This window comes from Alligator sinensis, unplaced genomic scaffold (assembly GCF_000455745.1).
Source record: "Alligator sinensis unplaced genomic scaffold, ASM45574v1 scaffold118_1, whole genome shotgun sequence".
NCBI classification, from domain to species: domain Eukaryota; kingdom Metazoa; phylum Chordata; order Crocodylia; family Alligatoridae; genus Alligator; species Alligator sinensis.
This window is the reverse complement of record NW_005841850.1, coordinates 4,943,702-4,956,438: the sequence shown is the minus strand read 5'-3', so window position 1 is coordinate 4,956,438 and position 12,737 is coordinate 4,943,702. Positions and strand designations below refer to the sequence as shown.

General features: G+C 44.0%; 1 protein-coding gene across 8 annotated transcripts in view; it reads right to left on the bottom strand.

The window, feature by feature from the left end:
• The window catches only part of RAP1GAP2 (RAP1 GTPase activating protein 2), a 318,047-nt gene that overhangs the window by 80,352 nt on the left and 224,958 nt on the right, over window positions 1-12,737 (bottom strand). For all 8 annotated transcript variants that reach the window (XM_025210745.1, XM_025210753.1, XM_006016109.3 and 5 more), the window contains one exon: window positions 6,042-6,126. In XM_025210745.1, coding sequence (XP_025066530.1) covers window positions 6,042-6,126 — 85 coding nt within the window. The remainder of the gene's footprint in view (window positions 1-6,041; window positions 6,127-12,737) is intronic.

Genomic DNA, 12,737 nt, shown 5'->3' with positions numbered 1-12,737 from the left:
TTAATGGCTTTGCTGCTCCCTTCTGAGTTTTATAAAATACATAACTATATTTAAATGGCATGTTTACAGCCCAGCCTGACATGCGGGATGCCATGGATGTGAACACCATTGTAATGAGCTAGGCAGCCAGCTGCAACAGAACAAGACAGAGATCCAGTGTCCGACCTCAGTGGCTTCTGGAAAACTAAAGAGAAGTCAGCATCTACCACATCAGCCTACTGCAGACTCCCGCATTGTCCCCAGAAGCATCTAGTGCTGGCCACTGCTGATGACGTGTTTTGGTGGACCGCAGGTCTGATCTTTAGATTGTAAGCACTTCAGGGCAAGGAGCATCTTTTTGGTCAGCGTTGGTAAAGGACCTAGCATACTGTAATTCCTAGGTGCTACTGCAGTACAAGTAACTAATAGCTCAGTATGACAATTTTGCTGCTTCCAGTCCTACAATATGCCAATAGAAATGTATATATACTTTGTACATGCGCCCTACTTCAGGTACCTACATGGCCCCTGTTACCATTGTTTCGGAGCACCCAGGGACACAAGACTGGGAAGGACCTCCAAGTCACGAAGTCCAGTCTCCTGCTATCCCAGGCATTGTATAACCCTTTCAGAAATGGACCATGCTCCCCCTTAAAAGTAGTTTGGATATTTGCCACTTGGAGCTTGTATTCAAACGTCACTCCTCTAATGTCTACAAGCATCTTTATAAAACCAGCTTAAGTTTATTCATAGCCAGGTAATCCCCACTTGTTCCTGTGCCAGTATTGTCCATCAAGTTAAGTCATTCTTTTTCTTCCCTGCTCTTTACCCCCCGATTAATTCAGAGAGAGCAATTAAATCCCTTTTCAGCCTTCACTCTGCCAAGATAAAACAAGCCAAGCTCTTTCAGTCTCCTTTCATGAGCTGGACACTCACTGGTGAGCTGGACGCTCACCTGCTACCATTCATAAAACTTATCTTTAATCAATATGGATGACCAGAAGTAAAGACAGGATTCCAGAAAAGATCTCACTGGTACCTTATACTGATACTTCCTTATCTCCCCCCTGGACATGCATATCCGAATACAGCCAGGATTGCTTTTGCTTTTCAGAGCCATGTCACATGGTGACTTAGTCATCTTGTGATCATAACTGTATGACCTAGCTCTTTTCAGTTTACCTCCATGTCTTTCATTATTCTTGCCTTCAGAATATGTTCAAAAGCCTAAAATGCTATTGATCTCAAACAGAGAGGTATATGGATTTGTGGATCATTTCCCTCTCTCCCACTTCTTGAAATATAGGTGCAATATTTGCTATTATTATTTATGTGCCCATTTTTTCACAATTCTGAGGGGGACGTTATCTGGCTCTCCCCAAACAGGAAGTTACACATACCTTTACATTTTACTTCCATCTCAGTTGTGGCAATCTCCCTTTCCAGATCCTCATTCATATGGTTCATCCTGCTTTGGCCTCCATCTTTAACCTCATAATCTTTTCAGGCATTTATCCTCATAAGCCTGCTAGAGAGGGAGGTGCTATTATCCCCATCCCATTTAATGGATGGGGAACTGAAGCACTGAAAAGTTAAAGGACTTTAACTTTCCCCATCCCATTTTATGGATGGGGAACTGAGGCACTATGGGCCAGTGGACACATAGGAAATCTGGGGCAGAATGGGAATTTGACCATGAGGCTCCCTTGTTCTAGATACTAGTACCCTAGCTGCTGGGACTCCCATCTTCTTATTTTATAAATCCAAAACACCTCTGGACATGCACACTTCAGACAAGTAAAAGAAAGTGATCCTCTCTCCTGAAGATAACTGCCTGTTGGTTTCAGTGAAGTTACACGGATATCAAACATGTTGGGGACAGAGGGTCTAAGTACGGACAGTCAAAAAGCCCACGGTTGAATCGATTCAGTCTTTGCAGGTTAGTCTAAGCTGCATAGACTGAACTAATAAGCAAGTGAACAGATATTCACTTTTGATTTTGGAAATGCAGCTACATGGCTAGTGGCCCAGGCCAGAAGCCGGGGGATGGGGAGATACTAGAGCACACCTCCTTGCTCAGCTGGACCAGACAGCTCGGGCCAAGGCTAGCCCACACACTCTGTGAGAAGCGGTTCGCAGGGGAGATGCAAAGCATCCTGGGATGCTGGGGGACTGTAAACGGTCTATAATATGCACTGAAGTTCTGTTGTGTTCCAGAGTTGAACCGGTTTCTGATCGCTTGTACCAGTTTATGTGTAACTTCTGGCCCTCGCAAGGGTGCTAATCAATAGGAAACACTACTGAAAGCATGGCAAAGATTTCCTCTTTCAAATCAACTCAAAACCAACAGCTGCACCTTACCAGCTGTCAGTTTGTGGGATTTTGGCAAGCCAGCTCTTCCACACACATTCAACTGAATTCACCTTGCACTCGGAAGCTCTGACTGGGTTGTTTAATGGGATGACTTAACTTCCTCGAAAATGCTGGTTTGAGAGGCAAGAAATCCCAGTGCTGTGGGAAGAGCCATCCACTGCTAGTCACTGCCTCATCATTCAGGCAGCTGACCTAAGTTACCACGTGTCCTGCTCCTTTCATGTCAGACCTGGTGAGATGACCTCAAATGAACCTTAAGGTGAGGAACCAGTAATCAAACTTCATGCGGTAAGAGCAGGGAGAAAGAAGGGAGGAAAAAAGGTAGGCAAAATGTATCCGCACATACAGGATTTATTTCCTCCTACAGCCAAACTAAAACTCTCCATCTTGCTTCCTTATTAAAATAGTGTATTGTTTTATTGCCTATGAGGGTGCCGGGGACCTCACAGTGTAACCACATTACAGTGGTTACAGCTTGCAGTCAGATCTGCGATAAAATTCAGCAGAAGAACAAGTAAGGCATGTCTACATGCTGCCCTATGGCAACGTAGCGACATGCTACATTGCTATATGGTCCACACATCGCCAAAAAGAAGTGCTAAAGCACGGCGCCAAAGCAACGTCACCATACGGCGATGTGTGGACATGCCCGTAGAGCTGGAAAGTAGGAAGAACTGATCCTGCACACTGCAAAGAACAGAAACCTGGACAGATTTAGGAGACCTGGTTCCTGTTCCCAGCTCTACTCCTGGCCTGCTAGAGTGCCTTGGGAAAATCATGTAATTTCACTGTGCCCCGGTGTCTCCATCTGCGAAATGGGGAGAACGATACTGTCATCTTTTTGTAAAGCACGCTGGGTTCTCTGGATGAAAAGAGCTAGGTATTGTTTTTATTCCTCTTCCTCCTGCTGCTCATTCACTGCAGATATGAGGAGTCATTTAGTCTAATAGAGTGTAGACATGTACACAGGGACCTAGAAAAACATTTAGGCAGAGATACTGATAACTGTATGAATATATATTTCACATATACCTCTTAGCATGGGCTATATAGATGCAAAAACTGTGTTCTTGCAGCCAAAGTGGGGCTTAAGAAAGGATTTGTATGAGAAAAATATGCTAAGCCATATTAGTCTCGTTAAACTAGAGGCACCTCTTACAAAATGCTAGTTCTTAGTTTTTACTCATGTTTTGGCTATGGGGAATTAATCTAGCATTTTTTCTGTTGCAAATAACTCAGAAAGACCACAACAGATCAGAATGATTTGAACGCTATGGATTCCTATTTGAAATCTCTGGGCTTATTGTGTGAATCGTGTTTGCACACCTAACAGTGCTAACGTGCCACTGTACTAAACAGCCAGAGCCAATGGAATTACACATTTTAAAGAGGAAGCAACATTAGAATCTGGCCCTCTGGGTTTTTTTCTTGTGTCAAAAACAGCCCAGCAATTTCAGAGCCTGCACCTTAATTAAAGCCTCATTTAAAAAACAAGGAATGCATTGTGCTTGAAACCCAGCAAAGTAATGCACCAAACAACCAACACAAAACTGTTCACAGCCCTGAAAATACTACTTGATGATTGAAATTTAAAGAAAACATTTGAAACGTGGCTGGCAGAAGTGATCGGAAATCATGGTAATCCCTCTCCTGAAGCCTGTAAGGGTTGTGTATCACTCCACTGATCCTTGAGGGATAAATGTGCTCCTTTGGGAAGGCAGCACTTCTCTTCATTTATACATCCAAGCTCATTCTCATTGTGAGTATATTGAAACAAAATGCAAGAGAAAGGCAACTTCTAGCAGGGCCCAGCTTTGCTATGCAAGATCAGTGGACAGATTTTGTCTGGCAAAGTCCACACAAATAATATCACCCTTTCATTGCTGATCCTCTTATAGCTTAGACCTTCTCGGAGAAATTGGATTTCTTACAAACTTCCTCCTAGTGAGCTGAAGGGCCTCAAGGGCACCGATACCCTTGCTAACACACTCTAGCTTGACGCTGAGCTGAATTGCCACCCAAGGGTATGTGGAAGAACCCAAAATATAGAGGATGACAAGTCTGATGTTGGATGATCTGAACCACACGTGCTGGCTGAATTTCATCACAGGTCATTTAAGGCAGTAGTATATCATACAGAGTAGCCAAGCCTTACATACCAGGTGCAGTGTACGCATCATGGCACCTTTAAGCAACAAAGCAGAGAAGTCTTTCCATGCAGGATCTGTGTTACATTCTGCTCCTGACTTGCAAAAAAACCCCACAGAATCATAGCAAAGTACGGCTGGAAGGGACCTCATAAGGTCACCTAGTCCAGCCCCCAGCTCAAGGCAGGATCATCCCTGACTAAACCACCCGAGCCAGGTGTCTGTCCAAGCAGGTGTCTGCTTTTGAAAATTTCCAAGCGGATTCCACAACTTCTCTGGGCCATCTTTTCCAATGCCTGACCACTCTCATAGGCAGAAGTTCATCCTAATCTAAACCTAGCCGAAATTTCCCCTGCTGCAGCCTTAGTTACAGTCTGCCCATCTCCATCCTCTCTATAAGTACCCTTCAAGTATTTGAAGACTGTTATCAAATCCCTCCTCAGTCTTCTTTTCTCTAAGTGAAATAACCCTAGTTCTTCCAGCTTTTCCTTATAAGACTTGCCTCCCAGGCCCCTAATTATTTTTGGCGCCCTGTACTGAGCTCTTTCCAAACTGCTCACATCTTTCTCGAAGTATGGGACCCAAAACGGGACACAGGACTCCAGGTGGGAGTCCTGAATAGAGTAGAGGAATCACTTCCTTCACTCTGGTGCAAGGCCCTTCAAAGCATACTCCACAAAGTCTTCAAAGTGTAGATTATATAACTGGAAACATGGCAGAAATTCTGGAGCAGAGGCTCTATAAACCAGCACAGCAGCCACCCTGCTGCCACTACTTCTACCTGCATTAGCTGGTGCTGGTGGGTTTATTTTTCTTTCTACTCTTCCCCATTCCCTTTGGGCAACTAACATCCACAGAAGTGCAAGAAAAGAATTGGCCATGCACTCCCTCATTTCTATAAAGGAGTGATTTCTGCCTTTGATTTCTCTAGCAGGTCAAAATACAATTCCTTTGCTAGAAGACTGTCTGGGCAGGGACTGAGTATCTTCTGGATTTTTGCAGTGCCCGGCAAACCAATAATGAACCTGACCAGTGTGACTGCAGCATTGCACAAGATCTATGACACTGGGATACCTTTTCAGACAAAAAGATCAGATGCATCTTTTCGCTCTGCTACCTATGGTGAGTTAAACCAGTGCAGAGCAGAGACACGCAGCTAGTCCCATCATAACTCATTGCAATCAGTTTGCACAGCTGCAAATGATAGCCCAAGGGACAGCACAATGCAGAATCAAGTCCAGAGACTTCTGGCAGTCCCACTCCATCACAACCGATGATAGCTGAACAATCCCTTGGCTAAACTCCAAAATCCACCTGCTTCTCTTCGAATCAGGAATGGCCAAATTGTAATCGTTCCTTTTAAAACATGGATATCAACTGGCTGCAGTTTCCAGCCCTGGAGCTGGGCAGCACATGGACAACACAGATCCTCTCACCAGCCCATCAAGACAGCCTGCATCTCTGTGATTTGAGAGAGGATGCATTCTCCAAAGAACACAAATAAAACATAAAGAGCATGATCAATACTGTATCATGGCTTACCTTCATAGTAGGTGGTGCAGTGAGTGGAGGCGATAATGGCCGTTCTGGAATGGCCCCATCTGTGCTGTTTAACTGCTCCTGTTTCCTGGAAAGCAAGAAGACAAACCACCTTAAGACTTTTCCCGAGTTACCCAGACTTTAAAGGAAAGACGACAGCCTAGGAAGGTAATAGGGAGACTTTACTGATCTTTTTTTCTTTTCAATCCAGTCCATTTTTCAATTGCATTAAAAAAAATACATCTTGTTTATATAAAAATACAACTTGTGGTTTGGAAAGATTCCTACCCAGCCCCGTTACTGAGCCAGGCACTGCCCCATAAAGTCTGTTTTGGGATTCCAAGCAAGGGGACTCGTACCGGCTGTGCGCGCTGCAGGTAGAGCTCATTTCAGGTAGGTCGCTCTTTTGGGATGGCAGGGTTCGATAGAGTTGTGTTGTTATGACAAAACTAATGCAACTTCCCCCCCCCCCGCCCCTCCATCTGGTATCCTCTGTTGACTGAGCAGTATTTGTTCATCTCTCTCGCTCTCACTCAGCAGCATGGGCCTTATTGACAGCAGGGCAGAGGTTCATCTCAGGTGTGAGGGCGTAAATGTAGAGTAACTCAACCCAATTAAACAGCGCTAGTCAGGGTTTCCACCAAGGTAAATAATCAGGGAAGAATGTGGCCCAATATGCAGATGCATGGCACAGGGAAGAAAATCACACACGCATGCACGCATGAGTTGGAGAACAAGATTTTCCATTGTGCCTGTGAATGCTGTGTGGACACCGTGTAACAGTGCATAAACCTGTTAGGGAAATACAGGCGCCGATTCTGATCTCCCTTGTGCTCCTTTTCCTCCCATTTCCTTTAGTGCAGTTACTCCTGAATTACGCACAGGGGAATCAGACCCATGGACCACAAAGCAGATTGAAGGCCCACATTTTTAACCCAAGTGTTTTCTGATTTCTTTCCCTGCTTTAAAGTCTTTCCCAGGGAAATTCATTTTCTTAGGAGAGTACTCATCCTCTACTAGTGTAAAGCAGCATAGATCTATTGTTTTCCATGTAGCTGCACCCACATATATCTAAAGCAGTAACCCTCAATGGATGGATGATGGCGATACAGTGGTCTCCATTACAAAGTCAACATTTACCCATGGTGGCCTAAGAAATGACTGTAGTACAGGACATGGTAACGTACTGATGATCACTACAGCTAGCACGGAGTGGGTGGAAATTAGACAGCTGCCTGTCATTCGTACCTTTGAAAAATCTCTCGCCTAGACCTGACTCCGTAGAACAGTCCTGCTTTTCACAGTTTGATATTAATGTGATTCTAGGTCCATAGTGTAAATTTGGCATAACAAAGTGAAGAATCAAGGCTGGTTCAACCTTGATCCGCTTCTCACATATTTGTCCACATAATTTTACATGAATTCATAATAATCAGCGGTACAGCAATGAATGCCAGAATGAGCACTCTAAATAAATTAACTTGGGAGTCTGCTAATGGAAGCAGAATTTGCAGGTTGCATGCAGTGAGAGCAACAACAACTTGGAGAACACAGAAAGTGTGTCTGCTATGTCATCTGGGAGAGAAATTCAGATTGTACAGGGCTGCAAGGGAAGCCTTTTCAGTCTTTAACCCACTCCTGCATCGCTGCTAGAGCTAGTCAACACTTTTCAGAGGAACCGGCTGCCATCTGCAAATTCTGCTTCATCAAAATCTAAGTGTTTAGTGGGAATATATCCACTTTGACACTTTTTTTTTATGATAAAATGATTTCCACTGACTGGAGAAGGATGAGTATTTCTGATGATTTCCTTTAGCAGAAAATTCCCAATTCAACATTTTTGAAAATCTGGAATTTCCACTGGGGCCAGAAATTCTGTTTTCTGGTCTGCTCTCATCTCCCGTGCTGTATAATTTCTCTTCATTTCAAATTTACCTCCATGTTTCTCTGTTGTTCTTGTTATTCACTAATTACCCACAAGGAACCCTTAATTTCTCTAAAACCATGTTTCTTGTTCAAAATGATTAACATGGAGTTAAAGGGGTGTCTTGTGACTAGGATGGCCATCATAGAGGACATTCCGGTTTTCTGCTACACTGTCCTCTATTGATACGAAACCCAACGCCTTTATAAAATAGAGGACGTAAAGGCAGCGGGTTTCATATCAATAGTCCCAAGTCAATCCCAAGTTCCAGTCTAGTATCTTTTTCTCTTCAGGAGAAAAATAGAGGACATAAAGGCATTGGGTTTTGTATCAATAGTCCCAGCCTAGTATCCCAAGTCATATTCCAAGCCCCAATCTAGTATCTTTTTCTCTTCAGGAGAAAAATAGAAGACATAAAGGCATCGGGTTTCATATCAATAGAGGACAGAGGACAACCAGGCTGTCCTCTATGATGGCCACCCTACTTGTGACTAAAGGTACCCAAAAAGTCTAAGTTCAATTCCTGGCTCTGCAACAAACTTCCCACATTGGCATGAGGCAGACCAGGTGCTGCGGGTAAATGCAATATGTTTTATTAGACCAACTAAATAGTTGGAAAAATTATTCTAATAAAAGACATCACATTTACCCACAGAACCTGGTCTGCCTATCTCCTTAGACCAACACAGCTACAATCAACAGCCCTGACACATTGCTGTGAGCCCTTTCTGTAGGCCTTGGTGCCTCATCTATAACTTCCTCACCGAAGCAAGGAAATGGTCAGAGAAGTCTGAGAAACTCTTAGACACTATAAGGGGGACAGAAGGTACAAGTACCTAGATAGAAACGTTTCATGAGAGCCTGCGTGAGCCTTTGAGTTGCTTACACGTTGTTCATGGCAATCATTGTTTCAAATATTTATAGCTGTGTGCTATGCAATGGCTAGCCCAATGTTTTTTTTCTGCCTGACTGAATCCTTCCTAGATCAAAAAGAGCTGGCCACGTGAACACCTGCAGTGACAACACTCCCCTGGAAAACACATCCTCTCAGGTGTCCACGTCTCCCTCTTTCATGGGAAAAGCTGCCAGGGGACATATGACCTCTACCACTGAAGAATGGTTTAGTGACCCCGTGGCAGAATGACACTCTGGAAGGGTACCTGGAAGGAAAAACTGCTTTGTGCGTATATGAGCATGTGAATATGGTGCAGAAAGGTGCTAATTAGCACTGCTACTTAGCCTGCACAAAACACCGTGTAGATATATTACACCTGGCCTTGGAGACAGTGCCGCGTAATTGATGGTTATTGGGCAACTTACCATGTAGTCACAGCCTCCGTCTCCCTAATGCCTCAGTTTCTCATCTGTATCAGAGGGGGAAGCAGTGCTTCCCTGCCTCACAGGTGTTTTGTGAAGCCCTTAAAGATGTTACAGTGATATCTGAGTAACAAGTCGACAGTGACATGGGACAGCACACCTCAAAAATGTTTGCGGGGAAAAAAAGCCGTATTAAGAAGCACTTCCCCAGGAAAGCAAACACTTGACGGCCCTTCTTTATTTTTAAGACGCACCATGAGAAATCCTCAGCTGATTACTTGATCAAAATGCTCTGTCTCTCTTTTATTTAAAAGACCCACTCTCTAATCAGACAATTAAATTGTCGGGTAGGCTGGTCATGCCAGATGCTATTCTGGAGTGGGGTCAGACGTTCGGAGATGTAATTCGGTTTCCTCCCATCCCTGCCAGGTTGGTCCCAGAGTAACTGGGCCAAAATATCCAACTGTTTATATTGCAATAACAAGCCCTTTGTTTCTATGGTAACCTGCTGTAAGATGGCAAAGCATGATAATATGGAGCGCGGTGATGTACTATGACAGATGCATCTAATGAGAGATTCAGGGGAAATATGGGTAACAGGTTCTCCAGGGATATGAACATTCAATTATGGTAATTTCCCAAACTTTGAAAGGTTTCTAACACAGGACTGCTGCCCTTTGGGGAGCTCTCAGATCAAAAAGAGCATTACATTACAGATGTCTGTGTATACAGCTGCTCCGTAAAAGGACTTTTGGAGACTTTCTAAATCTTTCCCTCAATGAAAGCAAAGAGGGCCTGCTCGAAAACCCATTCAAGCCAGCAGAGAGGCACCTACTGATGTCAACAGGCTTTGGATTGCACTCCCCATGATCATTTACTCGGCCTTTCGAATGGGATGCTATTTGTCAAAAGATGAAGAACAGCAAAGAGACAGTAAGGCAGCGGTTCTGCAGACCCGTGAAATGAGACACTGAATCTCATTCCCGAGTCCAGAAGACTGGCCATGCTGCAGATGTGACTCTTGCAGGAGTAAGGGGGGACACCAGCTGCTCCAACCCTTGAAACTAATTAATAGGAGACATCTACCCTGGTTATGAAGGGACTCGATCGAAAAGTCATTAAAAATAATCAGTTGACGTAAATCAACAGCATCTCCTCGGCTGCAGTGAAACTAGGCCGATTTGCATCCAGCTGAGAATCTAACCCAGGATTTTTATAGCGCTGCCCAAATTCTACCCACCAAAGCGCCAGCCGTGAACACCTGAGCAAGCTAACACTTCTGGTCGTGTAATAGCAGGTGACTCCAGTGGTAACTTTCCTAGCATCTTCTTTACGCCAGCTAGACACCTGCTAGGAATTATAAAGCCTGGAGCTGGAGTGTGGCGTCTGTGCAGATAACACTTTCTAAGGGTGAAAATTGAATCAATACCAAGAGGTGCATGGGGAAGGAGGCTGAAATCATTTCAATTATCCACCGTCACTCCCCGCCACCAAAAAAACAAAACCCAGCTATTGAAATCCTTTCAGCCTTCTGATATTCTGGCCTCGTGGCTCTCCCGGTAAGGAGTGCAAATTATTGCAAATCCTGGAAAAGTTTATGTATATGCATGAGCAAACAACAGATCCTCTCAGATAGGCAGCAATTCAATGTCCATCCCAGAGCCTGCAGCTTCTCTTCTGCCCAAGACACAGGTGGACAAAGTCTCTGCTGGTGCAAATGGGTAAGTTTCCATTAATGTTAATGGCACTTTCATGTTTGCAACTTCCCAATCTCAAAAGAACTTCGGGGAGGCAGTTAGCCATGTCAGTCTGAAGTCGGGCAGAAAGTAAGGAAAATACATGACATCTGATGAAGTAAGCTGTTGCCTAGGAAAGCTCATGCCTCTCAAAAGAACTTCTGTGAATAAGCCGATCGGGTGCAATGTTATTCCTAAACAAAATGCTGCTTGCTAGGGTCCGAAACAGCTAAGGTGTTAAGTTTGCACGAGCCAAGTACCACCCTGTGCACTCCAGTGTACTGGGAATGGGAAGCCAAAAAAGCCAGAGCAAAAACTGAGCTTCTTTCACTCTCATTGTTCTTACATAAAAGCAACAGGAAAAAACCCCCACATCCCGCAATGCCCCTGAATTTGCCCGTACCTTTGATGATTTCACCGTTCTTCCACAAGAACTAACCTTTCTAGCTCTATTTCTGTTAATGCTTTATTTTTTTTCCTTTTTAAGGCAGACTGAAGAAAATATGCCTCACATGGCAATCCACATTTCTCCTACCCATGTCCCAGCATTAAATGAAGCTGACATAACTCAAAGGATTTGCGCCCACCTCTCGTGCATGCAGATATAAGCCATTTTGCTTTGACAGTGGAGAGAAAGATTAACTTCAAAGCCATCATTAAGAGATAGAACAACATGACTCTAAGCAGATATTCAGATGGTGTAAACTAGCGTAGCTCCGCAGACTCATGGAAGCACTAGGCATGGCACATGGATATCTAAAGTGACTGCTGGTTTACTTCAGCTGAGAATCTGGCCTCTTCTTCTTGATGAAATTGCTTCTTCATCCAATTTTCACTGCATTCCTTAGTTGTTGCTTGTACCCGAGCAAAACAGAAGAGTAAAACAAGTCCTCCTTGTCCTAGCCAGTTCTCACTCCAGATGGCAAGCTGTCTGCAGACATATGGCGGGCTTTGCAGCACTTAAAAAGAGATCCCAGCCGAAAAAAATAATGGAGAACTGAAAGGCAATGCAAAGTCCTGAAACCCACCTCCTAGACTTCATTCCATCCTTGATCCATAGCCTGAATTCCTGTTGATTTGGGACAGCAGAGTCATAACCGAAGCTAGAATTACAAATCCCCTTAGCAAGACAAAACTCCTGTGGAAGTCAATAAGAAGGATATCCATATAAAAACTGAGTCTGAAATTGAGGATTCAGGCTTGAATTGCTCCCTAGAATGAGCAGCAGACTTGTGCACAGTAGCAGAGAAAACGGGTGGTACTTTAAAAAAAATCTGATGGGTACAATTATACAGGATTTTTTTGTCAGCTAGGACATAAACCCTGTGTGTTGTCAGGAGATTAACGGGTGACAACATTTTTAAGGTGATGAAAAGATCTTTTTTGGAACATCCCAACCGCTAAAAAATAAACTCTTTAAGTGCTGCCACCACTTCCAAACGATCGATCCCAGACATCACACGAGATCCAAGTATAGATTGACTTTTATTAGTAAATGTTTAGGATTGTGAATCCAAAAAAGAGGACAAAGCCAGTAGGGAAATGCATAGCGCCCGAGCGAGGGACTAACAATAGAAGGATGGGGGTGAGGAGGGGAATGCAACTAGGTTACTAACACAGGAAACTGGCCAGTTCACTTAGATGTGTCCTGCGAGGCTGGCTCTGTACAATAAAGCTGACTGTGCTTCACCCCAATACTCAAGTGAAATCCCAGCTCCACTG